At 38.4% G+C, this 25,535-nt stretch overlaps 1 protein-coding gene across 1 annotated transcript in view; it reads right to left on the reverse strand.

Annotated features, from left to right (window-relative positions):
- PFKP (phosphofructokinase, platelet) overlaps positions 1-25,535 on the reverse strand; it is an 86,873-nt gene that overhangs the window by 43,715 nt on the left and 17,623 nt on the right. The window contains exons 3-10 of the mRNA XM_020990383.2: positions 17,589-17,666; positions 13,680-13,869; positions 10,881-11,046; positions 10,118-10,162; positions 8,981-9,089; positions 5,091-5,186; positions 2,816-2,908; positions 1,860-1,985 (exon numbers count right to left, since the gene is read on the reverse strand). Coding sequence (XP_020846042.1) covers positions 1,860-1,985; positions 2,816-2,908; positions 5,091-5,186; positions 8,981-9,089; positions 10,118-10,162; positions 10,881-11,046; positions 13,680-13,869; positions 17,589-17,666 — 903 coding nt within the window. The remainder of the gene's footprint in view (positions 1-1,859; positions 1,986-2,815; positions 2,909-5,090; positions 5,187-8,980; positions 9,090-10,117; positions 10,163-10,880; positions 11,047-13,679; positions 13,870-17,588; positions 17,667-25,535) is intronic.

The raw sequence follows: 25,535 nt of genomic DNA on the forward strand, positions 1-25,535 counted from the left end.
CAAAGTGTAAGATATTCTCTAAGGTGGTGCAATAGATAGAGCGTGAGGCCTGAAGTCAGGAAGACTCATCTTTGTGAGTTCAAATATGTTTCACACATTTACTAAACTGTGCAATCCTGGTCAAGTCACTTAACCCTGTGTTCCTCAGTTTCCTCAGCTGGTAAAATGAGCTAGAGAAGGAAATGGCAAACCACTTTAGTATCTTTGCCAAGAAATGTGACCCAAATGGGGGTCACAAATAGTTGGACGTGTCTGAACAATAGTAACAAGAGAAAACAGTTTGCTTCCTTTTTTTCCCCTTTCAGAATGGAACGTAGGCAAGTTTGGTGGCCTATATAATAAACATCTCACGTGGCAATATCAGGTTCAGTCCACACGCATGGTCACCATGGCCATGTTGAACCTATATGATGCAGACACAGCACATGAGTTCTCCCTTATTATATATGAGGGATGATGCAGTAGCTAGTGTTCATGACTCCAGTGTGACTCCATGGCTACTTTACCTGACTCATAAGGATTCTGAAAAATGTCAAGTGCTATATAAATAGGAGATGAGTATCACGATCACCATTGTCATTCGGCCGCCTCCACAGGAGCAGGCAGGCAGTGTCACCTGTTTTATTTGTACCTTGGTCATCTAAATGTCACTGGACAAGGATCTGGGTCTAAGATTTAATAGGGAGATACTAGCTGTCTGGATTGCATTTGGAAAACTTTCAGTGCTTTCAGTGGGCCCAAGGTACTCCCTCAAGTTCAATATCCATCATTTTCATATTGCTTTCTGCCCAAGGAACTGGCTTTATTCAGTCCTATTCAACTCTTAATAATGAAGAGCTGATATTATGAAAGGCACTGTGCCAGGCTATTTACGGAAGGACAGGGACAAAAATTATACCAGATGAGGAAGGGATGCACCCTGTACCAGCAAAGAGAATGTTCATGCTGGTAAGACCATGGACTCATCCATGTACTGATGGATCAGCTCATCTAACAGATTTGGATAGCTCTGGGTGGACTGCTTCAAATATTCTCTGAGACGTGCTACTGTTCAGATGTCTCCTCTCTTCGAACTCCAATACCACATAATTTAGTACCTGATTTTATACAGCTTCATGCTGTGCTCCAATTGTTTTGTGTGTACATGTCCCAACTCCCCAGCAATATTCTAAAATTCTTTTAGGGCAGAGCCTTTGCATACTTCTTTTACATTCTCTCAGCACCTAGAATAGAACTGGTGCTCAGTAAACCGTCACTGACTCAGCTACTTGGAAACCCAAAGATGCCAAGAGAAAACTCACTTAAAAAAAAAAAAACAATGCAACAAACCAACTAATTTAGATGAGGCTATTAAAAAGTGTCATACAGATTTAACTAAGAAGATGCAGATGAAAATTACAAAATTAAAAGAAGGATATTAATCTCTCTAGTTTCACAAAAGAGTAATTAAAAATAATAGGCCTCGATTAGTGAGAATAATGAATCCTGTAAAGTGGCTGCATTATTTGAATTCACATGGCATATTTCTATTGGGGTGGAACCAATTACCATATTTTTGATAATTATAAACTTATAATAGTGATTTCAAATACATGCAACCACTTCACGAGACTAATTATTCATACTACTTGGGACCTACCTGTGTTTCAAGATTAAACTGCTGTTATATCCTTTAGACCACTAATTACTATCTTGGAGACTTCAGTTTGCTTTTTGTTCATTCAGTGAATGACAAGGCAGAAAGGCTTCACTCAGGCTTTTGTTCTGTTTGGTTAGTAACAGGCACTAATTGTCACCCTTCACCTTCCTAGTCCAATCAATTGATTGGAACTACCAGTTGGCCCCATCCAAGAACTCACCATATGCACACACTCCATCAGGGGTAGACGTACAGACTGGTTTCCAGACAGAGACACAACACACGCTGGGGTATTTGGTGTAGCCTCGAGGAGGGCCAATACAGCATCCACACCCATGCGACTAGCCTGGAAAGGGAAGAATGTGGTAAGCAAGAAACCCAAATGTACCATATTAAAAAGGACATCTGGGAAGAGTCAATTAGTACCTTCTATTAATAAGGATCTTTGGAAGAGGTTTACAATCTCAAACCCTTACCACTCTCAGACATCTCCACGAACAAACGGATCATAGGTACTTGTTCCTGATACAAAATACCTGGATAGTTGCCAGCATTCTCACTACACCTCTCCCCTTCAATTTTTTTTAAAGAGTCCTTTCTTTTATGACAAAGGAGAAAACCTCAATTACACATTAACAGCCTTTAACCCCTCTCTAAAACCTGCCAGTTTTAATTTTAGCAAGAAGGGTAGGCCTCACTCAGGATTCTTGATATTGAGGAAAATAAAGCAAGTGCATGAAACCATGAATCCTCAATCTAGATAAATTCTTTTATTCTCTTGTCATACCTTTCATCTCTTGACAAACCTTTAGCTTCCCCATTATAGTTCTGCCTTCTGGGCTCCGTTCTCTCTGGCACCCAAGCTACCGTGGTAATGAGTTAAAAGGCCTCTTAGTACTCTTTTGGTCTGATTTACTGTTCTTAAGCTGGCTAGTCTCAAGCTGACTTTAAAATAAGCACAAGTGGCCATTAATGTCTCAGATGATGGAGCTCCTAACTTGACCAGAAATGGAATATTCTGCACTTTGCCAAATGGTCCTATCAGGGAACTCATCCTGAATGTTAGCCAGTATATCTAGTATTTAATAAGTTGAAGTCTGCTTTGAATATCCAAAAATAGACTCTTCTCTTGGAGACATGCCAAATAAAAAGGAGTGATTATTCCTACAAACTTACCAGAATCCTGTCGAAAGCAGAAGGAGTTCCTCCTCTTTGGACATGTCCAAGAATTGTCACACGAGTATCATAGCCCAGCTGACTAACTACAAGCTACAGAAAAATTCATTATATCAATGAAAACGCAACATTGCAACAGTGAGTTGTGCATTATTTGAATAACATTCCTATGAATAACATAAGAGTAATGTGTAGTAATGAATAACAAGAGTAATGCATAGCAATAGACATCCTTTATGTCTTAGCTGAGGGAAATATGTGTTTTTTTCCCTAAAATTCTCTCTTCTCTGGATATGATTAGAGAAAGCTAAAGCTCTAGTTTTTATCCTCTGAAGATGCGAAACTAAAAACCTATTCAAAATTATTCTTGAAAAAAAGTGTTGTCCAAGAAGGTAAAAAAAAATATATAACAGTTACATATTTTTTAGGAAGTTCAACAGCTTATATTAAACTATTCCCAGCCAAAATGAGAATTAAAGAAAGAGGCTTTGGGAATTTTCCTCTAATCATCTTAAAATGCCTTACATTTTAAAAGCTATGTATGAGACAGAACGTTATAAGGAGTATGACATTCACTGAGGGCTAGGCGTGGCATCAGGAAGACTTAGGTTTAAATCCTAGCTCTGATACTTACTAGATATGTGACTGGGAGCAAAGTCACTTAATCTCAGTCAGGTGCAATAGGATTTGTCTTCTAAATTATAGACGCTGATGCAATCAGCGACTCGTATTTGCTTATGAGGCAGCACAGAACTGAAAGATCACTGTACTGGAAGTTAGGAGACCTCAATTCTAGCTCCTAAAATCCACTACTAACTAGATGAGAGACCTTGCACAAAGGACGTCATTCCACTTTCCTCAATTGCGAAAGGAAGAGCCTGGACTGGTTCTCCCCTTGGTTCTTTCCAGCTCTAACAGTCTGTGATTAGAGCACACACTTACCTCAAATGCAATAAAGTAGGATAGGAAGACAAAACAAAACACAAGAAAACTTTAAAAAAAATACCTTTGAGCTTTATGTAGAAAGATATTCTTTCTGGGTGTGTCTGAAGTTAGAATCAAGTATCACGTCCTGACAATATTGGTAAATGTCCTCCAAATTTAGAATGTTCATGTTGAAGAATGGTAGGACCCAATTTATAACAGCACAATGTATGTTAAAAATGTAGATGTTTAGTAAGTAAATTTAGTAAATAAATACCTGTTGATTGTTTATATCACTAACAAAATCAATGGAGGTACAACTGACTTGAACAGCGAAAGTAGTTTTGAGGCTGAAGCCCAGATCTTCCCTCATGCCTCACCCTGTCCTACCACCTTAACCATGTCCAAGAGTTTGCTTGTGTTTCTCAATGACTGCTTCCTTCAGGGAGCTTTGTAATAACAGCGATCCTGTGGGATGAGCTAAGAAGCCTCTGGGGAGGCAGATTGGTGGTACTAGTCAGGGTAGACCAACAAAAAAGCCTAGCGTTGTCGATTCCTTCTTCAGAACTGCAAATAACATGGTGATTCACTTTCAATAAACTCAAGATGGCTTTATTCCCAGACAAGCCTCTTAGTTGGTGCTCCAGGCTAGAAAGTAACCAAGAAAGACAGGACACCAAAGTGTTCCAGCAATACAGTTCAATCCAACAAGCTCCATTTTTGTCCCTGAAAAATACTAATTGTGTGACCTTGTGTACATTAGAGGGAGGTGCCTAGACCTCAAGTGCATTAAGATTTAGGCAACTTTCAGACTGAGTTGCAGAGAAAGAGCTGACCTACACTGGTAGGGAGATGTCTCTTCATCTAGAAGTTCCCTATAGCAATGAAATCATAGATGTAGTCCTTATCTATTTAAAATGGGGTTAGCAATAGCACCTACTTCATGGGGTAGTTGTGAAGATCAAATGTGATAAAAAAAAAATGAAAGTGATTTGTATACCTTAAAGAGCTATATAAATGTGAGCTATCACCCATATCTCTACACCTCCATGGCAGGCACTATGCTGGGCACTGAGGATGCTAAGGTAAAATAAAGTCACTGGGTACTTTAAAAAGAATGATCTCTTTGCTGTTAAAATCTATACTTATTCCTCAAGTAGAAATTCTAGTTACAAGGAAGAACATTATACTGTGGTGAGCACCTACCTTCATTCTTAACATGCATTGTTCTGCTGTTATATTAAATGCCTCTTATCACCATTGGAAGGCACTATTTTTGTGAGGGTTTACAAAAATAAATATCTGTATTGATAATTTCTCAGAAGCATTACAGTAAAGGCCAACAACTTACATCCTTAACCTTCTCTGAAGAAATTGGTTTATTATGGATATCAATCGCTCCTTCTGCAACAATGATGATGTTCAGCCTCTTCTTCCTGGCACGGTTCTATGGGAAAAGAAAATAAATATTTTTCAAAGAGCTTAACAAAAGAAAACTATCCATTCCCCTGTCCCCACCTTTTCTTTTCTTTTTTTATTTTATTTTTCAGATTTTTTTTTTGTTTTGCAGTTTGCCGTAGTCTGAGATCCCAGGATATGATAGTCCAGTTAGTTGGGGGATAAGATATCAACACAGAAAGGTCTAATTCACAATTGTGCATGGTCAGTTCAGGAGGTAAGTAACAGAATAATATAAGTAAGGTGAAATGATGCCAATTTGTAGAGCACCTGAGAAGTAAGCAGTAGTTATCCTCATTTTACAAATGAAGAAACTGAGGCTCAGAAAGAAAATGCACTGTTTGGGATTTAAAGCCAGGCATTCCTGACTCCAAATCCACTATGTTCTATTGCTCAAAGCCATTGGAGTAAATGAAATTGCCAAGGGAGAAGAGATGTGGCCTAGGGCTGGTTCAATTGGGGAACACCCACATTAAGGGTGAGGGAAGAGGAGCGATCGGTAAAAAGGTCAAAAGCTGCTGCTGTCAAGGAGGCTACAAATACTACTACTGGATTTGAAAATAGGTGCTCACTAGTGACACCAGAGACAGCAGAAAGTTTAAAGGGGGGTTGAGAAGAATGAAATTGCTGTGAGAAAAAAAAGGAAGGAAGCAGGGGACTATTCAGTTGAAGTTTTAGAATGTTCCTTCTTCCATTCATCTGTACCACGATGAAACTGAAATTGTCCCACCTTGTCAATCCATTCAATCGACTCCTCTCCTACCAAAAGAACTGTTTCTTCTTTTTCCTACTCCTTCCTCCCATTGGACTCTGGAGAATAACCAAAGTCACCTGCCTGTTTCCTATGGCACCATTCTGTGTGTGTTAGGGGTCTGAGGAATCTTTGTGGACAGAGCAGAAGTAAAAAATGTCTAGGATTAGAGACAGGCTGGAGATGATCAGAGCCTCACAGTGATTTTCTTAACGTGTTTTTTATTGTGCTGTTTTGGGGAGAAGATTGCAGAAGGGTACCCACTCATCCAGTTACCTTTTCTCTACCTGCCCTCCATTTTCAATCATTTGCCTACAGCTATATTCGCCAGGTGGGACAGCTAGGTGGTACAGTGGATAGAGCACTGGGCCTGGAGCCAGGAGAACCGGGAAGATCTGAGTGTGAAGCCAGCCACAGATATTTCTTAGTTGTGTGACCCTAGGCAGTTAGGTGGCACAGTAATACAGTGTGCAGCCTAGAGCAAGGAAGATTCCTTTTTCTGAATTCAAATCTAACTTAAGACACTTACTAGCTGTGTGACCTTAGGCAAGTCACTTAACCCTGTTTGCCTCAGTTTCCTCATCTATAAAATGAGGTGGAGAAGGAAATGGCAAACCACTCCAATATCTTTGCCGAGAAAACCCCTTTGGGGTCACAAACAGTCAGACACGACTGAAATGATTGAACAACAAAAATTTCCTCCAAAATCTCTCCAACAATCATCTTCTCTTTTCTACTCCCATTGATATCACCTTTGCTCAAGACTTTACTTCTCACCTCAACAATTGAAAAAGCTTCCTTGCTCCTCTCCCCACCTTATTCTAGTTTCTTCCTTCTCCAACTCAGTCTACATACTGCTCCCAGATTAATTCTCCTTTAAGATAGCTCTGTTCCCATCATTTTGATGCTAAAAAAAAAAATTTTCAGTGGCTCTCCACGACCCCTAAAACTTCTTAGCATTGTGTTCAGAGGGATCCATCTGCTTTTTCAGCCTTATTTACCTAAACACATATACATCCATGGCCCTGCCAAACTGGTCTCATTCTATTTCACAAACATGACATGTATTTTCTTCTGCTGTAACATCTTTTTTCATGTTTTTCCTTACACTTGGGGATACCTTCCCTGTTCCTCATTTCTACCAATCAGTATCCTATAAAGCCTAAGTATCCAGATTACATTTCCTTTGTGAAACTATAATGAAATCGGATTCCTCCTCCAAAATGGGATTTCTCTTTTCTCCAACCTCCCTGAGCACCGATATGTCATTCTTTTATGGAACAGTATTCTACCTTGTAGTACAGTTAATCTGTGCCTAGTCTTATCTCGTATCCCCTCTTCTCCTTCCCTTAGATTATAAAATGTTTAATTATAATTTATATTCACCTTGATCTCTTTCATGAGAAGGGTTTAACACAGTGGTTTGTTATGCACATGGCAGGCATTCAAGTAATGCTTGTTGAATGTGTAAATATTCAATAGAAAAACCATGTTGTCAAACTCTGCCAATTACATCTTTTTAATTCAATCAACAAATATTTCTGGAGTGAATTATGTATAAGACACTCTGAGATGTTTTGAGAAATATAAAGAACCTGCCCTCAAGGATCTTAAAATCTAATGGGAAGATAAAACAAGCAAGCCAACACATGTACAAAAAAAGGAGTCTCAAAACTTGATAAAAGTAAGCCTGTTTTTCTCATAAAATGCTACGTTAATGCTAGTCCTAGTAATGCCAGCTGTTGATGAGGATGGGGAATCTAAAATATAGTCAATAAAAATATACTTCTAGTCATAGCTATAGCAGAAATTACACAAAATTCTAATTTAAACCTTGGGACCACTTCCAGGTTTTAAATGTACTAATTAAATCAAGCACGCTTGATTCTAAGAAAAATCAAAACAACTGCAGACCCCAAGGGCAGAATTCTATGGAGATACGCATTGTGTTTGAGCTGAATAATACCCCCTCACCCCAACACACACACACTTGCATCCACAATGGAAAGAGAAATCTATCTACCCCTTCAAAAAAATTGAGCAAACTCTGTACTTTGGAAAATTAAGTCTGATACAAAATACTAAAATATTTAATGCTAAAATTAGGTCTTTATGCACACACATATGCACACAATGCACATACAATCTTAGAATATAAAAATGTCTCTTTCCTCTATATTACTTCACAGCACTACAAAGAACTCCTCCTCCCCTTCTTGGGCACTTTGACATCCTATTTTTATACTATAAAGTGTTTCAACACTAGGGCTTAACTCGTGAAAGACCTACAGAACTGATATTCTGTACATCTGAGGACTGGTGATACAGACTTCAGTCATTACTATAAATAGTGAACTCACTAAAGATAGACACTTCTGATATCCTTTTGCAAATCTCTTCAGTACTCAGTATATTTATACAATATGTGCTTTAATAAAGTACTAGAATATATTAAAATGAAGAAGAGGTAAGGAATAACAGGCAACTAATTTACAGATTGTACTTCTGTTCTCAGAAATACATTGAGTTTATCCTTTAATTAGACACATTAACACAGGAAAGTATTTTTTAATCTCCTGCTAGATATCCTAATTTAACAAATATTCTTATAAAATACAAACAAAACTTTCCCATCACAAAAGGGAGGAAAGATACTCTACAAAGTAATTAATGAGAAGCCAATAAAACTGAAAACAAGCTTAACCATAATGAAAAATATAGTTAATGGATAGATACCATTTTCCATGTAACACTAAAGAGGAATTAGGATATGAGAACAGAAAACAGACCCATTCTGGCTAGGAGACTTGGTGATTCATCAAGCTAATAAAGAGCCAAATGGATTTTCAGGCAAAATCTGGTCTCACAAGCCCTGAACCCACAGGCAAGGCACATTACTTAGCCTAAATGAATTACTGGTACTTCCTGGGGAAAGGGAATGCTGTTTCTATTTCATTACAGCAAGTACCACTCAAACACATGAACATATGAAGACAAAGTATACAGTAAGTGGCATTAAAACAATCTATCACCTCTGATAGTTTAACGCATAGTTGCTTCTCCCAGCCTTCTTCTGGTGGGTATTCAGGAATGAAAACCCAATCTGCACCACAAGCCAGGGCACTTACAAGGGCTAGATACCTATTTAGGAAATATCAAAAGGCAGACATCACATTTTGTAGGTAATATTGCACTGGACTGAGAAATGAACAGGAGGAAGTGAGCAGATTGGACAGCATTTGGGAAAAATCCAATTACATACCCTTGCTATATATGTGGGGGGGGGAGGGTAGAGGAGAAATGACTCCCAAAGTATTTTTTCCCCATCATTCTTCTTTTCCTAAGATGCTAAATGGCTGTGAATCACAGAAAACCACAGTCCCCAAAGAGTTGAAACTGCAACTGATTCAATAGTCATAGAAAGACAGATGGTAGGCCTAAGTGGTTAGGTCCACAGCACATTATAGACTCAGAATTTCAGAGACCTCGAAGGCAGCTAGTCCAAGCTATAACTAAAGAAGGCTCTATTTGATGCTATACCTAATAAGGGGTCATCCACCCAGCCTTTACCTAAAGACCTAAAATGAAGGAGAGCTCCCCACTTCTCGAGACAAACACATTTTGTTTTCAGACAGTTCTCACTGTTAACAAATTTTTCTTCAAATTATCAGTGATATAGTGTATCATTTAGGAACTGAGTAATCCAAAAAGGAGGGCTGGTCATGTATTAAGGGTTAGGGTTAACAGATGGACAGCCCAAGTATTGCCCTGGTACCCAGAGAATGTCCCAAGACCTAGATTCAGGCCTCAGGCACACTGGGCAGAATATTTAGGGAGGATCTATGAGAAGACTTGGACAAAAATTACACAGGATGTGAAGGTGTGGTCGAGACTTCAATCTACTCTGATGGAAGGAACACCAACTTCATCAAGATCAGAAATGCTATGCAGTAAGTATACATCGGGCACTAATAGCAACAGGGTGGTATGATAGAAAGTATACTCAAACAAAATTCAAGAGCCATGGATTCTGGTCCTGGGTCTGCCAACAGTTAAAAGTGTGTAACTTCATATGTCTGGGGCTCAGTTTCCTCACCTATAAAATGAGGGGGTTTAGACATGATGAGCTCCAATATCCCTAAAGCATATTATTTTCTCTAAACACATACCCACAGTGTCTTCCCATAACCTCCAGAACAAAGGTCCTCTGGTGACTGTAAGACAAAAAAATAGGGAACAGAACTATAATTAACCTTAGCACTGGCATGAAAGGTACCGAACAGAAGGGTACAGGAATAAGTCAAATAGGCTTAAGGTGAGAGTATAATTCTACAGCCACTAGAGTTATGTAAACTGGCCACTTAAAGACTTATTTTCTATAAATGCAAGTAGATGCCTCAAAGTACCTGCTATGAAGTAATCTTTCAACTCATTGAAAATGCTATTTTTTCAAAACATATACTTTCAAAACATTACTTTTCCATTTTAAAAACATTCACAGGATGTGAAAATTTAAAATTGTTTTTAGAAAACTTTCTTATGCTTATTTCAGGGGAGTGAACAAACTTGTATAAACAGACTTATTTCCAATATAAAGAACCATTCATTGGATATATTCTCACAAAAGGAACCCAGAAGTAGGGTGCCTGGGTGGCTGTGAAAATAGAAGAAAATCCTGATGAAATTCTCTTTAAAAGGGAGGGACTAAGGAGAAAAGGGAAAACAAATCAATAAACCACAGACCCATTTTCTTACTCTCATACTTTCAAACACTCAAGTTGTTACCAGGATATCAGGAATCTTGGGCTATTTAGATATTCCTTTCATGAGCTGGCATTCCAGTTTTCTTGGGCATGTTTTGCCAGTATTCAATTCTGGGCAATTACTTTGCCCAGTTCTGTTCTTCCTGCACATTTCTTTCTAATGTTTTACCTCTGAGCAGTGGTCATGATGGCATCCACGACTTCAATGATTCTGTGCAAAGCAGAGTCGGTGCCAATCGTCATATCTGTCCCACAGAAGTCATTGTCTATAGAACCCACCATCCCCACAATGTTGAGATAGGCATATTTCTTCACGGCCTCTTTTTCAATTTTACCTGTTTAAAAATATTGACAGGGTTCATGGTGACTACCACTTGATGTTCCAGGATCAACACGATGTTTAAAGAAAAATGATCTTATGCGAGAAACTATTTACTTTTCATCCTCACAAATTTTTGGAATAATTTCTCAAGAATTCAGGGAAAGAAGGCTTGTCAAAGACAAAAAAATTTTTATAGAATGAACTGCTCTTCAGACTGGTAAAATAAAAAGAATGTAACTTGACATTGAGAGAACTGGCTTCAACTCCTGGTTCCAACTCGTATTATTATTATTATTATTATTATTATTATTTCCATTTTCATTTATTTTTATTTATTTATTTATTAGGCAATTGGGGTTAAGTGACTTGCCCAGGGTCACACAGCTACTGTCATGTGTTTTGTCTGAGGCTGGATTTGAACTCAGGTCCTCCTGACTTCAGGGCCAGTGCTCTATCCACTATGCCACCTAGATGCCCCCCAACTCGTATTATTTTTGTGTGAACAAGTCACAACTTCTAGTACTTGCACACTAGCTCCCTCACAAAGTTATCATAAGGCAAGCACCCTGTAAGCTTCAACATGCTGTAGAAACTCAAGTTATTATTATTGGTGTCCTTGAAGTTCAGCCAATGCAGTTTCTGCATTGGCAATATTTTAAGTGTGCCTGCATTCTATGTCTCTCATTCTTGGCATTCCTAACTTTCTGGATTTAAAGAGCATGTCTTCTTTTTAGTTCCCTTTTATGTGTTGTGTTTCTCTATTAGAAGCAAGCTCATTGAGAGCAGGGATTGTTCTCTTTTTTTGTATTTATATCCCCAGTACTTAGTACTCCCTTCTTTCCTCCCTCCCTCTTTTCTTTCTTAACATCCAAAGCCCAATAACATTTGGAGATCTGTCTTAGAAAATGGGAGTTATAGGGGGCAGCTGGGTAGCGCAGTGGATAGGGTCCTGGATTCAGGAGGATCTGAGTTCAAATCTGGCCTCAGAACGTAACACTTACTAGCTGTGTGACCCTGGGCAAGTCACTTAACCCCATTGCCTAGCAAAAACAAAACCAAAGAAAATGGGAGTTATAGATTAATGCACAGAAGTATTTCCTAGGCACTCAAAGAGTACATCCGTAAACCTCTAGCAAGCGCTAGCTGAAATGGCAAAGACTAGCTTAGGTTAGAAATATGTGGTAACTTATTCCCTTATTTTCATGACTTTGGGGCTCTAATGTGCCTCTTGATAGGAGTACAGGAAGCAAGGACAAGCCCAGCTTTGTTATAAGAGACAGCTCTGGGAGTAGAAAGAAGAGAATATAGAGAGACATTTATAAGTGATTGTGTTTGTGTATCGGTTTTATAAACAAGCATAAACAAAACATCAAAAAATGGAAAAGGACAAGGCCAGGTTTGGCTCTGCCTCGTTACCACTTGGCAGGCATTCTTAATTCTCCATACACAATTTACAACACTCACTGGCAGTTGCCTCTGCCCAACTCCAAGCCTTTCCTCAGCCTCTCACTATCACTAGTGCATAATCACTTTGATTCTGCTAGGCTTTAGGGGTCTTTTTGAGTTGCGGGAAAAAGTCTATTACTGTTCCCATTATCTATTAGATTCTGCAGCCAGTTCACTCTCCAGATTTAGCCAGGGTGCTTCCCAGATGACTAAAGAACAGTCTCGTTGCTCTGTCTTCTAGCTTAGTGGGATGTGTAAGAGTCTACACTCCACTGGAATGGCCCTAAAAAAGCCAGGGTCACCTCTGTACTACTTGGGATATTAAAACAGGACTTGAGCAGAGATTGTTAGCACATACTATACTTTTTAATAGGTTTCATATTATTCAAATTTGAGATTACAGATGTATGTGTGAATATACTTACCTACTCACACTTGTACATGTGTAATATATATACCCATATGTAATGTATGTGCTAGGTGTGAAGTCAGGAAAACTCATTCATCTTCCTGAGTTCAAATCTGGACACAGACACTTACTGGTATGTGACCCTAGGCAAGTCACTTAACCCCAGTTTTTCATCCAAAAAAGTGAGCTGGAGAAGGAAATGGCAAACTACTGCAGTATCTTTGCCAAGAAAACCCAAAATGGGGTCACAAACACTCAGACATGACTGAAACAACTGAACAACAATGAAAAATATATGTATGTGTGTGTGTGTGTGTGTGTGTGTGTGTGTTATACATATACACATACACATACATATATGGATTGGGTCACAAAGAGTCAGAAACAACTGAAACGACTGAACGATGAAAAAAACATATATGTGTGTGTATATGTGTATACATATGTATACAGGCACACACATGCGCACATATCCACATACATCTCAAGCATAGGTTATAAGAAAATAAATTCCATTATATCCCATAATTATTATTTTTAGAAATCTTCTGCAGAACCACCAAGTAGTTTATAGCAAAGGAAAGCCTGAGTTTAAGTTACAAACCTATCTAACATTTGGTGAACTACCTGATTTCACCAAGAGGCTTTAAAAGAACAATCTAAATCAGCAGGCTAAATCGAAGTCCTGACAGATGACATGACAAAACCTACTTCAAGTTACCAAAATTGCTACATGGAAAGGTCAGTTTTCTCCAAAGGCAGCAGAAGACAACAAAAAGGTGTAAATGTACCGGTTTGGGCTAATTCTTCCAGCAGTCCATTCCATTCTTCACGGAACAAGTTGGCGCCTGTTAAGCTTCCATCACCACCAATCACACACAGGTTAGTGATTCCCTTTTGAATCAAATTATAAGCTGCTTGTAAGCGGCCTTCCCGGGTACGGAATGCTTGGCAACGTGCACTGCCAATGACTGTTCCTCCCTGGAAAAAAATCACATTATTTACCTCCTTCTAAATAGAAGGACAGAGGTACAGAAAAAATACATGCACAGTGCCATACATGAAGCTGTCAGAGAATGTGAAAATTTCTTCTTTCAGGTCAGCCATCTGCAGGTGGTAAGAAAGACATGTTAGTCTCCCTCCCTAGGTTCTTGAACTATACTAAGATAAAAGGATGAGAGTTACTATTCATTCATTCTATTAATTCATTCAACCAACATTTAAATGCCAACCGAGTCCAACAAATTGAACTAGACATGGGAGAGATATAAAGATAACAGAGACGAGCTCTCAAAGAAGCTGACAATCTCACTATGATATAACTGTTCTGTTTATAAGGGATTTTTTCTGAGGAGAGAGACTACACTTTCGTTCCTGTGGGATATTCCCAATGTGGAAACTGTCTCCAACAATGCAAAGATACAACTCTTGCCTGAGGCATTAAGGTGCATCCAGATCCTTCCTGCAGGTCAGAGGCAGGCCTTGAACCCAGATCTTTCTGAGCCCAAAGCTAGCCCTCTCGGTACTGTGGCACTGCCTGTCAGACTATAGAATGGGGAAATCTGAACACATACACAGATATGAACAGCAGCCAAGTTCAACACTGGGGAACAAAACAACAGATGCCATTTCTTAAAGTGTATATAAACCTGTGAAGGGCCTGCATATACTCAGAAATAATGAAGATAGTACGGAATAATAGTATCAGTGCTTGATGATCATATTATAGGGGCACTGAAAAGAATTCAATCCCCTTCCTGAATTGGATATTATGCTCTGTTTTAAGGGAGTGTCTTATTTAGGAAATCATCCTGCATGACTGAAGCGTCACATTTTGCAGTCAGGTCTCAATGTAAATTGATTTAAAAAAAAGAGAGAGAGAGGGAGAGAAGGAAGGTTTGTGCTGATTTTGGTTTTTTTGACTGCACTTTCCTTTTTGATAGAAACTGGTATTTAAAAATCCAAACTCAAAAACATATGAAAAAAAATTACTTATAACACAAAAAGATTCTTTACTTAAAAAAAAAAGATTTACTTAGGGCCTCCTTCAAATACTGAACTACCCTGTACATTTAAAATGATTAAATTTGCAATAATTAAATCTGTACCTGCAACCTTTCAGGAATACCTCTGCACAAAGAAAGGTGCATTTGTTGGGAGAAAGCTGTTTGTACCAGAGGAGATAGAAATCTTCAATGAGCCTTACAATTTTGTGGATGTATTTATTCACCCATAAATAAACACAAATACCAAATATGCCTATATCTAAAACTGACTTTTAGAAACATTTTATTCCTTTCAAAATAAAAGTTGGCATAACATCTGAAATTTAAAAAAACAAAACCAATTAAATGGCCTTTCTGCATATGTACATATGCATACTATCACCCAGTCTGCCCCAAGGTAAAAGTTCAAGTTTGCTTAAGAATAATTTTATTACTAACAACCCTTCCCTGGTATACTTCACGTGTTTGTACTCTTCCAATAATAGCAACAATTAAGTAAATTATGACTGCAAGTAAAGGTGGATTTCAGGGATTAAACTGAAAGGTATTTAGCACAGAGGCTAAAAGTTTTCTTCATTGTTAAATCATGGTTAAATCATTGGAGGATCATGTAATTTGTAATGTTGAAATCTATAAGCTACAAATACTCCAATCGCATGGAAAACATGCATATAGTCTTAGAGAAGAAAACCCAGAATGGAAAACTTCAGTTCTGCTAGTTTCATTCATTCAGACAGACAGATAGACAGACAGACACACACACACACACACACACACACACACACACACACACACACACACACACACTTTCTCTCTGGCCGCAAGTATTGCACAGTTCACTGCTCACTCATTGAGTAGAATGTAAATATTGCTGCTGTTCTTACAGGCTTATTATAATCCAGTAATGAGAAGATGTTAGGAGAAAAAAAAAACACCACTCTATCCAATAATTTTTGGTCATCAGCATTTAATTCAATGGGGCAGCTAGCTAGGTGGGGCAGTGGATAGAATGATGGGCCTGAAGTCAGGAAGGCTCCTCTTCCAGAGTTCAAATCTGGCCTTAGTCACTAACTAGGTGTGGGACTCTGGGAAAGTCACTTAATCCTGTTTGCTTCAGTTCCTTAACTGTAAAATAAGCTGGAGAAGGAAATGGCAAAACCATTCCAGGATCTTTGCTGAGAAAGCTTCGAAAGGAGAGTTGAATAAGACTGAAAACTTAATTAAGCATCTCCCAGTGGTAAGGCAACTTTTGCTTTAAATACTCTTCCCCTCCCTTCCTCTTCTGAAATTTCTTTAGTCAGCTGATGGATGAGAAATTCTTAATTTACATTAAGAAGCACCTTCAAAAGACTAGAGGCAAAAGAACGCTAAAAAATGAAAAAAAATAAAAGTAAAGACTTAAAAGTTGTATAACATGCTGAAAACCTGTCTTATATTCAGACTCAAAGTATCAACTGGGATTATTTAAACAAAAAGAAAATTCTTCACAATAAAAATTACAGATTCATGTTTTTGTTCAGTCATTTGTATTCCATCACAATCATAAACCACAACTTGTTCAGCCATTCATCAATTGATGAAATACTAGCTATTATTAGCAAATATTCTGCCTGATGTACAAACCAAAGAAGGCTACTCATGTCCAGCTCCAAATCAAACAAGATGCCATCTGCTGCCCCAGGAACTTCTGAACTATTCCTGGGCATGACTGGGTTTGATGAGAAGTAGTGTGAAATAAAGCACTGAGGAAAGAGGTATTCCTGGGAAGCCAAAGTAATCTTTACAATTATAAGGGATTATGGAAAACCTAAGTCATATCAGGCACATTTTAAATGACCCCAGGCAAGGGACTAGATCAGGGCTTAACAAATCCTAACAGGCAGATCAACAGGAAGCTGGGCAAGTCAGTTGGAACCTAGTCTTTGGAATGAAATAGAGCTGGAAAGAAGGCAATGGTATGGGTAATTATTCCATTAAGGGAGCTACCTTACTGGGGAGTACACTTGGCACTTTGTGAAGTAGGGGAGGGAAGGGAAGGAAGTGTGAGGAGAGAGAGTAAGGGGTAGGGGAAGGCTTCTATTTGCTGAAAGGATTTGGGGAAGGACAGTCAGTGAATGAGCAGTTATTAAACACTTCCTATGTGCCAAACACCTTAACAAGCTTAAGTGTTCCTATGCTCAGCATCTTCACCTCCCCTCTTAATGTGGAGAATCTGGGGAATTCTTATTTCACAACATTTTTCTCCTGAAGATAGTTATCCATGACAATGGGCAAAGGAGATGCCAATGTGCTAGTAAAAACAACCTCCTAACTATCTTTAAGATATTAAGTTCTATTTTGTGCTTGTTTGTATGTAAAATCAAAGTCTTCTACACATGAGACTTTGGTTTTGGCAGGTAATTAAAATATAAAAACAAAAAACTGAAAAATGTATTTGGCACATAAATTTGGGGAATTTGTTCATGGCTCTAAAGCAAATCTGTCAAGTCTTAGACTGGACAAAATATTAATATCTCAGTTCTTTCTCTGTTGAGGTAATTCTACATCATTCAACTCTAGTTCATTTCTAATGGCACCCAATATCTTCATTTTCTCTCCACATTTCTGGGATAAGACGTTTCAAAATATTAAAAGTTGTCTAATGGCTAAAGCACCCAGTTATAGCTAGATATATACAATGACAAAGTTACATACCACTTGGAGAATGCTGGAAACACATTCCCAGGTCACTTCAACGATGTTATTGCCTCCATCTACCATACCTTGATAACCCTAAGAAAAGAAAGAATACATGGTTTTCAGGGGAAAAAAATGGATGGCAAATGTTTATAACGAATTTGATGCTTAACTGGTACAAAATGAAACTATTGAGTACAATCAAGCTTCTGAGAATTCTAGGATAGAAATACTATTATTAGTTAAAAGTAATAAGTTACAACAAAACTCTATTAACAAATTCTACTGAATGGAATTTCATTCTGGGTTGGTCTTTAGTTTATCTTTATATTATCTAGAATTAAAATTTTGAATTAATTAATACTTAAAAATGCAGACTAGCCCTCCTTCAGTTAGTCTGAATAAGTAAGGTTTATTGAATTTAAGGTGATATTTTAATGCTGTCAGTCTAGTTTGTTTTTTTTTTTGGGGGGTGTTGTATACTTTTAGACAACAACACTAAAGGCCATGTCAAGGGTGGGGAACTGGCAGCCTTGAGGCCACATGTGGCCCTCTAGGTCCTCAAGTGCACCCCTTTGACTGAATCCAAACTTCAGTGAAGTCACTTGTGGCCAGCCTCAAGGCTGTCAGTTCCCCACCCCCATATTGTTATTAGATTCCCTCCAAAGAAAACATGAGACTGCAGAAACACCAAAGTGTTTATTTTGGACTAAGACCATCCTATATCTGATAATTCCTCTGAAGCTGTGCTCAGCTCTCAGTAGGACTTCCTCTTCCCTGTTTCTGTGACATCCTCTCCCCCTCCTTCCTTTTCTGTGTTGTCTTCCCCATTAGAATGAAGGCACCTTACTGAAAGGGATCATCTCTCTTTCTGCTTGTCTATCTATTCCCAGTGCTTAAGTTAGGAAGGGAGAAATATTATAAAGCTGAATAGGAAAAGCCAATAAAGGTAGTTAATTGGTATCTTGTCCTTAATTTTGACCACATTTTAGTCAACATTTGGATTACAAAAAATATAAAATTTAGAATTAGAGGGGACCTTAGAAATCATCTATCTATCTAAGTATTAGGAAGTCCGTTCATCTTTCGGGGCTCAGGCTTCAGCTTTCTCATCCATAAAATGATGGGATTGGACTATGTAACCTCTGGGATCTCTTCTTAATTTCCCTGCAGCTTTTGAGAGAGCTGAACACCATCTCCCTCGACTCTCCTTCACCTCATTCTCTATATTCTTATGACACTGGATGTACACAGGGCTACTAAGTCTCAGACCAGAGGAGCCAAACACATGCTCCATAGGCCAGATGTGATCCACAACTCTCCCAAGTGTGGCCCAAACCAGACTGAAATGTAATCAGGAAAGACTTAACAAAAGAAAATTAAAATATAATAAAACATAGGAAATATTACATTATAAAACTAAGTCAATATGTGGCCTGCAGGAGTGCTTATGTACAGTTTAGTGACCTCCATATTTATTTGAGTTTGACACCACTATCCAAGACCCTTTATGTCTTTCCTCTCTATAATCTACTTTGGTGATCTCATCTTTTCCAATGTGTTCAACTATTATCTATAGACGTATAACTCCTATTTGTGTACATTGAACCCTAATATCTTTCCTGAATTCCAATCCTATGTCATCAGTTGCCTGTGAGACATCTCTTCCTAGCTATGTGGTACGGTGGATAAAGTGCTGGGCGTGGAGTCAGGAAGACCTGAGTTCAAATCTGGTCTCACACACTTACTAGCTTTGTGACCCTGGGCAAGTCACTTAACCTCTATCCACCTCAGCTTCCTCAGCTGTAAAATGGAAATCTTAATAGCACCTACATCTCAGGGTTGTCGTGAGAATCAAATGAGAGTTGCATGAAGTGCTTAGCACAATGCCTAGCACAGGTGCTATATAACTGCTTATTCCCTCTCTCTTCCTAAAAGTCCTTATGAACACCCCAAACTCAACATGTCCAAAACAAAATTGATTCTCTTTTTCTTATCTCTTTACTTGCTCCTCCTCCAAGCATTCAAATGAGTGGAACAAAATATAGTTAAACTTAAGATTATCTTTCTACTGCCATGTCACTACCCTATTCAATAAACTCTGATGGCTACTTATTACTTCTGGAATCCAATAGGAACACCTCTATGTTGCATTTTTAAGTCCTTTACAGCCTTGCACCAACAACTCTTTCCAGGCCTATGATTTTCCAGTCCTCTTCACTCACTGTACAGTCCAACCAAACTGTCCTTCTGGCTCTTCCTTCCCAGCTTTCCATCTCCATATCCTGGAACTGGCTGATCACTATTTCTAGAATGCACTTTCTCCTTACCTCTGTCTCTTAGAATACCTAGTTTTCTTCAAAACTCAGCTACAAGACCACCTCAGACAGGGGATAGTGTTAATCCTCTCAGTTGCTAGTGTTTCACTCCCCCCACTCTAAACCAATAATTCCTTGTTCAAGGCCCTCTACAAAATAGAGGCTATAGTCACGTACACTGCCTTTCTCCATTCGCTCTCTTTAATACTCCAGGCAAACTGAGCTACTCTCCAGCCTTGGCAACCAGATCACGTTTCCTGCCCTTGTGATGGTCAGGTTGTTTTCCATAAGCAGAAAAGCCTGTATCCCCACTCTGCCTGCTGGGTTCCTATTTATTCTTTAGAGCTCCACTGAGCTTCTATGGGAAGGTGACACATCTCTTCTCCTACCTCCAGACATTATAACAACATCTGATGCACGTACTAGGTAGCATTGTGCGTGAGAATTGAGTATAAATCTTATGTTCCTGCTATGCTTAAAACTCCACGAAAGCAGACATCTTTCCTATTTAAACTTTCCATTCGACCCTAGGCTAACATAGTGCTCTGTTCACACTATCAATCTATCTATCCACACACACACACATATCTTTGAAGCATATATGTGTGTGTGTGTGTGTGTGTGTGTGTGTGTGTGTGTGTGTGTGTGTGTATAATATATGCATTTAAAAACATTATTCTGAAAGGGGTTCATGGACTTCACCAGATTACCAAAAGGATCCATGACCCAAACAAGGTTAAGAACTCCAACACTACAGATAACAATTATTTGTCAGTTTTTCAAAGATGTGTTCACATAATCACAGAAATTCTGTTATGTTAGAAATGAGAGGGATTACCTAATTCAGGTGTGGGGAACCTACGGCCTCAAGGCCACATGTGGCCCTTTAGGTCCTCAAATGTGGCCCTTTTATGGAATCTAAACTTCACCGAACAAATCTCCTTAATAAAAGGCTTTGTTCTTTAAAACTTGGACTTACAGTAATATATTTTGCAGCTGATTGGCAGGTACATAATAAGATCCTGAAATTGCTGAGCATAAATTACTCTTGCAATTAGTTGTATTCAGAAGAAAAAGTAGAAAATGTGGAAGAAGCTGTCTCTCTACCTCTTTTAGAAATAGTATTTTTCTCAGTATCCCAGTCTGAAACCTTCAGACTAATCTTAATGAGATACCTTATCAGTCACTCGTGGACTCTCAGTTCTGAAACTGTGCTCTGCACTAAATCATTTTTCCTCTTTACCAAAGGTCTAACCACTTTCCTTGAAGTAAACTGGCTGAAAGTTCACTGCTATGCCCTTCAATAGAATCAGTACAGTGACCAGACAAGGGCAACGGACCCTTGATGGTCCACTTAGGAGCAGTACTCTTGGCCAGTATACCTCAGCCAGACGAGGATAATGAGAAGGAAGAAATCTTTAATTACTTCAGTCAATGGAAGTATCTCTTGAATTAACCTTGGGTCAGCTGGAAAGGAGAATCCATGGAGGGAGTGGTCAAAGAAGAACTGAATGATTTTAGGAAAATGATTGTGTAAGGGTGTACCAAAAACTTAAGTGATTATTGTCTCTGATGAAGCAAAAGGCCAACTGAACTATTCACATGAACCTTGTAAATATGTTCTAAAATATTGTGACATTTTCTTAATTCAGGAATACATTATAACTTGAAAATGGCTTCACAGAGAGTAATTTTCTTTTTTTTATTTGATTTTTTTTTGGGGGGTGAGGCAATTGGGGTTAAGTGACTTGCCCAGGGTCACACAGCTAGTAAGTGTCAAGTATATGAGGTTGGGTTTGAACTCAGATCCTCCAGATTTCAGAGCCAGTGCTCTATCCACTGTACCACCTAGCTGCCCCCCAGAGAGTACTTTTCAAAATCATGAAAGTAACACTGCCTTGTCTTCAGTCCTCTAAGTATAAATGTTTAGATTAGAATAATCTTAATAAAATTATTTCTGGCAAAAGATGAAAGAATGCTCCAAATCAAAACAATTCTAGTTGTTTCATCTCACATTCAAGCCAATATGGGAATAATCAATGTTGGAGGCCAGCATTGTTGGTGGAGCTTTGGATTAGAAAGACCATTCAGGAAAGCAATTTGTAACTATGCAAAGTCCATACTCTTTGGCCCAGAGAGCCAGGCAATGTGTTGGAACCATATTCAATCAGCTCTTATGAGTTAATTGTTAAATTTTCAGTATTGGCATTTATACCTTGGAAACTGGCAAGTACTACAGATCAGTGCTTCAGTTACTATTCTGTCCACTGTCCACAGAAAGTTAAGGAGAAAATGTTAATAATGAAGATTAAAAGTGTGTCCTGCATATATTCTTTTTTTTTTTAGGTGAGCCAGTTTTTGAACCAGCATTATCACTGCAGAGATTCCTCTATTGGGCATATACTTTAAGGAACTTAATTACAAAAAGAAAGGCTCCATATATAGCAAATATTTATAGCAGCACTTTTTATATGGCAGCAAACAACTGGAAACAAAGTAAGACTGATCTTCTTTATAAGGGATTGCTTTCTACGGAGTGGGATGAGGAAAGGAAGGATATAAAAGGAAATGTAGGCAATATAAAAATAAGAAATATCAATAAAAATCTATTTTTTTAAAAAGAAACCTTTAGTTCAAATCCCATCCCTGTCCCTTGTTATGTATAGGACTCTGGGGCAAAGTCATTTAACCTCCTATAGGCTTCAGATTCCTCAAACATAAAATGAGAAGGTTGGACCAGATGACCTCTACAGTCCCTTCTGGAACTCACACTTATGACCTTTGATGATAACCTATTACTTAGTATCTGGGTAATCTTGGGAAAGCCAATCATTTGGTACTGTAGACATTGTTCAATCCAGACACTTATTTCAGTTTCCTCCCATATAAAGTGAGGTTAGGTGCCACTTCCAAGCAATCAGATGTTCAACAAAAAGGTCAATTGACTTGCATCAGTCTGTCAGATCATTTACTTTGATGGAACTCTAGACAAAGACCAGAGACATTCTGCTGTTGTGTAGGGAGTGAGCCAGGCTCTACTCATGGCTGCCATTACTTGGCTCTATGAACTTGGGAAAGTCACAATGTCACTGGACCTCAATCTGACCAATCATAAAAGAGGGGGGTTAATTATATATGTTCAAAGTCCCTTCTTGCTCCAAAATAAAAAAAAAAAACTTGGGTAAAGTTTATATCCAGGAATGAGTATAGCAACAAGCCAACTTAACATGTCCTTCCCCCCTTTCACTACTTAGAAAGAAGGGCAGTTTCATGAAGAGGTAAGTTTTTATTGCATTTAAAAGTATTTGGTGCCATGGACATTGCTTGACTAACACACTAAAGACATTTTTAGGGTTCTGTCATGGAACACTGACTACTACTTGCTCTGCTAGAAAGGCAGTTCAGTACTGGGGAGGCAGACATTGAAAATTTCTGTCTCTCTTTCATGCCTTTTACTAATCATTCCCCACACATAGATCTGTCCTAGATTTATACTTGTTCAAGTTTAAACCAGGCAGAACTGGTTCAATCAAATAAAATGCCAATTCTTTAGCAGGACTATCAATGCTTCTGAATTAACACACCAATCATATATTCTCTAGTAAGACAAGAGGATAATATTTAAACAACTAAAATACTGACCTATTTTTTTTCTTGTATCTGCTGTTAACCAGGAAAGATCTAGGAAATATTAGAAGCTACATAATATAGACATGGCAATTCAGTGGAAAAACTACTTGATTTGGACTCCAAAGTCCCTGGCTCAATTCTGAATCCTGATCTCACAGTACCAATGTGACCTTGGGCAAGTCCCTTAAATTTTTTAGGCCTCAGTTTCTCCATCTGTAAAATGGAGGGGGGGGAACAACTAGATGATCTCTGGGGTTTTTTCCAGGTCTTTTTTCAAAAATAACTTTTTATTGTTACTTTTTGTTTTTTATATTCCCTAAACTTTCCCTTCTACCTCATCCTAGAAGACTATTTAAAAAAAAAAAGAGGAAGAAAAGGAAAAAGCCAACAAAACCAAGCAATGCATTAAAAAGAAGTGAAAATAAATTCAAAGTTCCACACCTATAGCCTTCCTATCCCTGCAAAGGAGGTGCTTTCTCCTATCTCCTCACTAAGATCAAGCTTGTTCTTCATAATTTTGCAACATTCACTTTCGACTGTTTTGTGGAGTCTGGCATATGCTGCCAGACAGTCATTAAATGAGTGAAAAAACATTTATTAAGCACTTACTGTGTGCCAAGTGCTAGAGACAAAAATCTAAAAATGAAGATAGTCCTTACCCTCAAGAAGCTTATATTATAGACTAATAGGGGGACAACATATAAAGTGGAGTGGTAGCCAGGATGGGGTCTTTTGCTTTCCCCACCCTTTTTTTTTTTTTGACAAAAGTCTTTGTTACAAGGGATGGCTTATTAGGTTAGATGGGGGAGAAACATTCAAAAACGAAGGTGATATAAAAATAAAAGATAACAATAAAAATGAGATTTTAAAATTAAATAAAAATATGATCAGCATTCTTTAAAATAGCATTGATCTACCCCCCTGACATTCCCTAAAAATGGTGTACATTTTACCTGCTCCATTTCAACTTGTTAAAATCCTAACCATCCTTCAAAGTCTTCCATAAAGCCTTCCTTGATTTCAGCTGAACTTTCCTCTTCTGAACTTTCAAAGCATTTTGTACCTGATGAATTTATCATATTCAAAATCTTTATGGGTATATCACTTATCTTTCCTATTAAATTTGTAACCTCTTTGAGTGAACTATGTTTTATTTATCTTCAAATCTTCCATGATGTACACACAGTAGGTACTCAAAAAATGTCTGTTGAATTGAAGTAGGGCCGTACTGAAGACAAAAATATCTCTAATGGATTGTATAATGGATGCCCTCATCGGAGCTCTTTCCTATTAGCCTACGAAAGACTGTAGAATTGCTTTCATTTCCCCCCTAAGGTAGTTTTCCAATTCAAGTACTTTACCTGACATTGTCCCCCAGTGTGTCATATGCTTAGGTGGAAGGAGAGGAAGGTATAAATTGCTACTGGGCTAATTCCCTCCCCTACACATTCATAAAAGGAAAGACCAGGGTTTCACAGTCTGGAACAATTTCCAGTGCCTTGTTAGTAGGAAAACAGAATGGGGTTTTGTGAGATTTGCAAGGAAAAAAAAACACTATTACCTGAAGACTCCAAGCAGAACCATCAAAATCCTCAAGACTGGGTCGGTCATGACAAACTTTTAGAGAGGAGCCAGGGAACAGTTTGCACTGTAAGGCCACCATTCCTAAAGGCCTTCTCCTTCCTAAATGCTTGCCTCAGACTCTTGCTACCGGCAAGGCAATTATCCCCTGAATCCTGCCAAATTCTAACCAATGCCCCTTGGTATGGGCATGGAAGTTATAATGGAGTAAGTTTTAGTCCAAAATAAGGACCTAATCATTAAAGCAATTCAAAAGAAATGGAATGTACCGCCCCTGGAGAGGCGTTGAAGTAATGAAAAATGTTTAGCACAGGCAGGATGATGTCAGAAATGTTGGTAAAGGGACCCTGCAGGATGTCAGAAGTCAGACTAGTTGAATCCGACTAAAAGAACATGGTATTACATATCCATTTTGCCTACCTCGTAGGAGCTACTA

This window comes from Phascolarctos cinereus, unplaced genomic scaffold (genome assembly GCF_003287225.1).
Source record: "Phascolarctos cinereus isolate Bilbo 61053 unplaced genomic scaffold, phaCin_HiC Scaffold_1;HRSCAF=81, whole genome shotgun sequence".
Taxonomy (NCBI): domain Eukaryota; kingdom Metazoa; phylum Chordata; class Mammalia; order Diprotodontia; family Phascolarctidae; genus Phascolarctos; species Phascolarctos cinereus.